Source organism: Oryzias melastigma, linkage group LG16 (genome assembly GCF_002922805.2).
Source record: "Oryzias melastigma strain HK-1 linkage group LG16, ASM292280v2, whole genome shotgun sequence".
Lineage (NCBI taxonomy): Eukaryota > Metazoa > Chordata > Actinopteri > Beloniformes > Adrianichthyidae > Oryzias > Oryzias melastigma.
Window position 1 is genome coordinate 19194548 of NC_050527.1, and position 5170 is coordinate 19199717.

Below are 5170 nucleotides of genomic sequence, written 5' to 3' on the forward strand. Positions count from 1 at the left end.
AAATCATAATCCTGCTAGCTTTTTAGACTATTTCAGCATTTACTAAGACTTTTGTAGGCTGATTTGGAGTTCAGCTAATATTTCACCTACATGGTAGCTGTTTTGACTCATTTAGGCCTTTAAAAGGCTATTTTGGCATTATGCTAATATTTACATGCTAAATATTCTGGCTAATTTAGGCTCTTTTTCTAAGATTTTATGCTATTTTGGAGTTTAGCTAATAGTTAAGCTACATGCCAGCTGTTTTGGATAATTTAAGCTTTAAAAAAGTTTGTATATGCTGTTTTGGAGTTAGGCTAATATTTACATGCTAGCTGTTTGGGCCAAGTAGGCTTTTTTTGGTCAGATGTTTGACTTAAAGTTTAGCTATTTTATCAGCAACATGCTAGCTCTTTGGCAAACTTAGGCTTGTTTTATAGCTTTTTAGGCTAATCTGGCATTTTTCGCTGGCTCTCAGCTTCTGCGATTTTAGCTATCAATTTCAGCATCCTCAGCTATATAGCATATTTAGTAGCCAAATTGAGCTTACAGTATTCACACTAGCATCATCACAGGTAATGCTATATATCTAGTTCTTAATTATGTTAAAACGTTACACTTTGGGTTTAAAAATGTCGTTTTAGAGTGTTCAATAAATGTTTATCCTGTTCGGCCTGTGAACTAAGGTGTGTTTTGGATTTTGGCCCCTTGTGTGATTGAGTTTGACATCCCGGGGTTACAGTAAATCAGAAATAAAGATTGATAAGAAAAAAAAAAATGTTAGCTGCTAAGAAGGAATGACATTAGTGTCATGTCTTTAAGAGCTGTGGCAGCCCAACCTCAAAAACCACGTTTATATTTGTGATAATCATTTGTAAATAAAAACATAATTTAATCTTAGCAACAACATTCCCTAGCTTATTCCTTGCTAGTCTGAATTGCGCATTTCGTTAGCTAGCTGTCCTCACGGTCAGCAAGAACATAAAGCGAAAGACGCAGACAATGAGTATGAAGTACAGAATTAATAAATCAAAAATTTATAAATTAATCACCTGCAAGAATATGTGTGTAATCGAAGAAAACCCCAAAATGAAACGGAAGAAACTAGCTTCTCGGTACCCGCGTCAAACGGAGTCCAGCTCTTCCTGCTCTAGTGCGCATGCCCATGACCCTCAAACAGTGATGCCTTCACAGACTGTCAGAATTGTCAGAGACTCGGCAGAACCCAAGAAAAGTTTTTAACTAATTTATCAAGAGTTGTACTTAACTTGTAAAACCACACTGTGCAAGTAAAACGATAAAATGTATATTATGTTTTCGTGACTGTCTCTGGGTTTGGCATTCACAACAGCCAGTGAATAATCAATTTTCTGACTGTACGCAAAGGTATCATGAACCGTTTGTTTCAGTCAATGGTTTCAATCATACTTACCGGTGTGTATCTTATTTTATGCCAACAAAAGGAAAACAGTACAAAATAAAATAACATTAAAAACACATTAACTACATTTTCATTCATATTTTTTTTAAAGTGTGTTTATTGTGTATGGTCAGGTTTGAATGTTACCACGTGACATATTTCTGGAGGTGCAAGATCAAATTCTCACCACAAGATGTCCCATTCCAACTCTCTCATTTTAGCACGGTAAAAAGTCTGGGGAAAGTATTCAGTTCAATCCCTTGTATAAATAAACTGAGCAGAATATAAATATTAAAATAATAATAATAATATCAAGCCATTGCTTAGGGGGTGTTTTTTAACTATTCAGTTATAACTTTTGATTTTCATGTTAAAATGCATTTTACCTATTCTTATACAATAAAAAAAACTTAAGAAAATCAGTTTTGTTGGACAGGGCCACGCCTTTTAATTCGGAATTGACTAATAGGAGCCTGAATATCCCGCCCCTTTTAAAAGAGCCAGCCAATCATCAGACAGCCCGTGGTTTCCTTGTTTACTCTGCCTCTTCAGGTGCTGCATGTTTTACCTCCGCGAGGACTCCAAACAGAAAACAAATATTCTTCAGACATTGGAGAAAGGGTAGCACGTGCTGAAATGCGCCGCTCTGGTCCTGTCCGTGTGGCTCTCCTCTCACCTCAAACTGAAAACGCCACTTTAAATCAGTGAAAGTTTGGGATCACTCTTCCAGCTGCCTTCACTTGGATTTAGAAGCAGCTCCCTCACTGTCCCACCACCTCTGACCGTCATCAACAAGCCCAAGACACGTTCTGACCTGGAGGCAAGATGGATCTGGACAGGTAAGAGGACGGGATCAAATACCTGCACGTGTGCTTTATTCCTGACTGAATTTAGAATCTCCTTATCTTTGAAACGTGATCCTACTTGCTTGCATATTTCTTTAGCTCATGTGCCAGCATATTAAAGTCAAACTGAAACCCGGTGGTGTCTCTGTGGAAGAAGAGAAATAAAGAGCATGTTCTGGTGTTGTAGAGAAATGAAGATAAAAGAAACTGTTATGGAATTGACAGTCACAGAGAGTTCTTGAATTTTACACAAAGACGATGTAAATATTTAATCTGAGGGTAAAGACTTTGTCGATTCACAAGAAATCGTAGTTCTCAGCAAGGTTTGATGTAAACCATTCCCTCCTCTGGTGTGAACTTGCTTGCTCCCTTTTCATGTGGAGCGAGTCATTTAACTGAATGTTGGTGAGAAACAGCCCGAGGCGTACCTGTGGGCTTGGCATCGATTGCCTTTTTTTTTGACATTTTCTGTGTTTCCTCTTTCCTGTTGACTTCAGCAGTAAACGTCTGGTGGTGCTGGTACCAAACGAGCTGTCGATGGCCTCCAGAAGGGTGTTTAACAGCGAGGATGAGGCGTGGAAGAGCTACCTGGAGAACCCTCTGACAGCTGCCACCAAGGCCATGATGAGCATCAACGGAGATGACGACAGCGCAGCAGCTCTGGGGCTGTTGTATGATTACTACAAGGTGGGAAATTGTTTCCAAAGTTTCAAAAAAGAAATTTCAAACTACTTTGTTCAATTCTTTTTCTTTGTTTTTGCTCTGTTAGGTTCCCAAAGAGACGAAGCGCCTCTCCAGTGGGGTTAGCCCCACAAACCTTTCTGCAGCTGTGCCTGCTAACAACCACGGGAGTCTGGAAATGGTCAATCACAACTGTCAGAGCCTGAGATCTATGCCTGTCAACCTCTCCCTAAACAACACTGACGTTCACAGCTCCAAGCATGGTGCTGTGAACCTCTCGGGAGACTCTAGAAGAGGAGGAGGAGGTGGTGATAAAAGCAGAAGCAGTGCACCACTTGCTTTGGTCAAATCCGAGAGCCAGACGTCCATTCCGGTGTCATACTCTGATGACTCCTTCCACTCAGAATCTAAAGAGCAGTTGAGGACACTTCCGGAGAGGAGCCGCCATGATTTGCCTCTTGCTGGTTTCCTGAAGGGCAGCGCTTTGGACTACATGTATGAGGATGCAGCAGAAGGAGAGGTCAGACTGTAGCTCCTCAGGGGTGTTAGGTGGATGTCTCTGTGCTGAATTCTGGGCGGGTCGGTTGAGTCTGTTATGAAACTCATGCTGTCATCCTTCACAGATGTTCCAGAAAAGCCCCTCCTCGGCAGCAGAGGCGTTCCACTGCAGCACGCCCGTGTAAGTTCACACAAAGGGGTTAATGGTGCTAGCAATGTTTTGATGAGGAGGATGATAACTCCATCTCCTCTCTTTGTTTTGTTGTTCAAAAGAGAAGTCTCATTCCTTCAAGAAAACTTAAAACCTGTCAAACAGTTCATGACTTTTGATCTTTTTTTCTGTTCATAGATATATCTGTTCCAGTATAAGGGCAGTTTGATGCCTCATCTCAATAGATTTAGTCGAATTAAGAACTGAACATGTATTATTTGTAGGGCTGGGAATCACTGTGTACCTCACGATATGATGCGATACATGGCTAACGCTATTGAGGGTATTACGAAACAGCAATAATCGGTAAAAATCAGCTTTAATAACTCCCAAAATATAGAAGAACACATATTTTTTTTAGGAAAATATATCCTAATGTATTTACTTTGTGCAACAAATAATAGAAACTTTAGTGCAACATTGCTGAAATCAGTAATTCTATGTCTTTGACAAGCATTGACACCAATCAAATTTGAATTATCTGTGTTAACAATAGTAAATAAACAGCAGTGCCACTACTTAGTACAAAACTGTTGTAAACAACAAAACAAAAACTAAATAATTCAAGTACACATTGGTGCTCGTGACTCCCAGTCTAGCAATGTGCGCCCCCTATCTACCTCCAAAGGAACATCTCACCAAAGGGTGATGAATTTAACGTTTTACAGCCTCTTCAAATGAAAATAAAAGATCGATACTTGGTGAGAACCATCCAGAATCAATCGCATGACCAGATGTCACGATATATTGCAATATCAATATTTTGGCACACCCCTAATTGTTAGTACGTTTTAAAGATTAAGATGCTGCTCCCATTGATTGGTTCTTGTCAGTACAGATGTGAAGACGAGATTGTTGAGTTGTTTTAAGGACTTTAATGTTCATACTTATTAAAGTGCAGCTAAAGGTTTGAACTTTTCCACTACTCCATTCTGGAAATCAGTTTTTTCTAACCTAAACTTCACACGTTGCTGATGTTTTTTTCATGTAAACAAAACATTTTGCCAAAATTAATTCTGCACAGTAAATCAAAAATGTATTGTATTATGATATCATCCTTGTGAAATACGGGTACTGACAAATGCATAGACTGGTCACCTTATATGTGTTCTAGGGCTGCCACGATTAATCAACCAATCGATGACTAATCGACTATTAAAATAGTCGACGACTAATTTAATAGTCGATTAGTCATTACTTTATATCATATGGAGTCAGAGTGTAGTAAAGTTGAAAGTTATAATGGTATTCTGCTAGCTTTATGGACTTTTTGGCATTTATCAAGGTTTTTATGCTATTTTGGAGTCTAGCTAATATTTCAGGTAAATGCTAGCTATTTTGGCTAATTTAGCTTTTTTCATTTTTTTAGGCTAATTTGGAGATTAGCTAATATTTCGGCTACATGCTAGCTGTTTTGGCTAACTTGTGCTTTTTTTAGACTAATTTGGCATTTAACTAATATTTGAACTGGCTATAGGCTTCAGCGTTTTTAGCTATTAATTTCAGCATCTTCAGCTATCAGCACTAGCACCCTTA

At 38.9% G+C, this 5170-nt stretch overlaps 2 protein-coding genes across 5 annotated transcripts in view; one reads left to right on the plus strand and one right to left on the minus strand.

The window, feature by feature from the left end:
* Positions 1 to 1166, minus strand: part of LOC112152012 (zinc finger protein 706) — a 5440-nt gene extending 4274 nt beyond the window's left edge. For all 3 annotated transcript variants that reach the window (XR_004949380.1, XM_036216070.1, XM_024281217.2), the window contains exon 1: positions 1032 to 1166. The gene's annotated coding sequence lies outside the window, so the exon portion shown is untranslated. The remainder of the gene's footprint in view (positions 1 to 1031) is intronic.
* A 740-nt stretch (positions 1167 to 1906) lies between these two features.
* The window catches only part of LOC112151995 (grainyhead-like protein 2 homolog), a 17399-nt gene continuing 14135 nt past the window's right edge, over positions 1907 to 5170 (plus strand). Inside the window, exons 1-4 of one of the 2 annotated variants that reach the window (XM_024281194.2) lie at positions 1907 to 2238; positions 2745 to 2931; positions 3014 to 3445; positions 3549 to 3604. In XM_024281194.2, the coding sequence (XP_024136962.1) occupies positions 2225 to 2238; positions 2745 to 2931; positions 3014 to 3445; positions 3549 to 3604 (689 nt within the window). In that variant the 5' untranslated portion in view covers positions 1907 to 2224. Of the gene's footprint in view, positions 2239 to 2741; positions 2932 to 3013; positions 3446 to 3548; positions 3605 to 5170 lie in introns of both variants that reach the window. The other variant, XM_024281193.2, reaches the window with a different exon arrangement.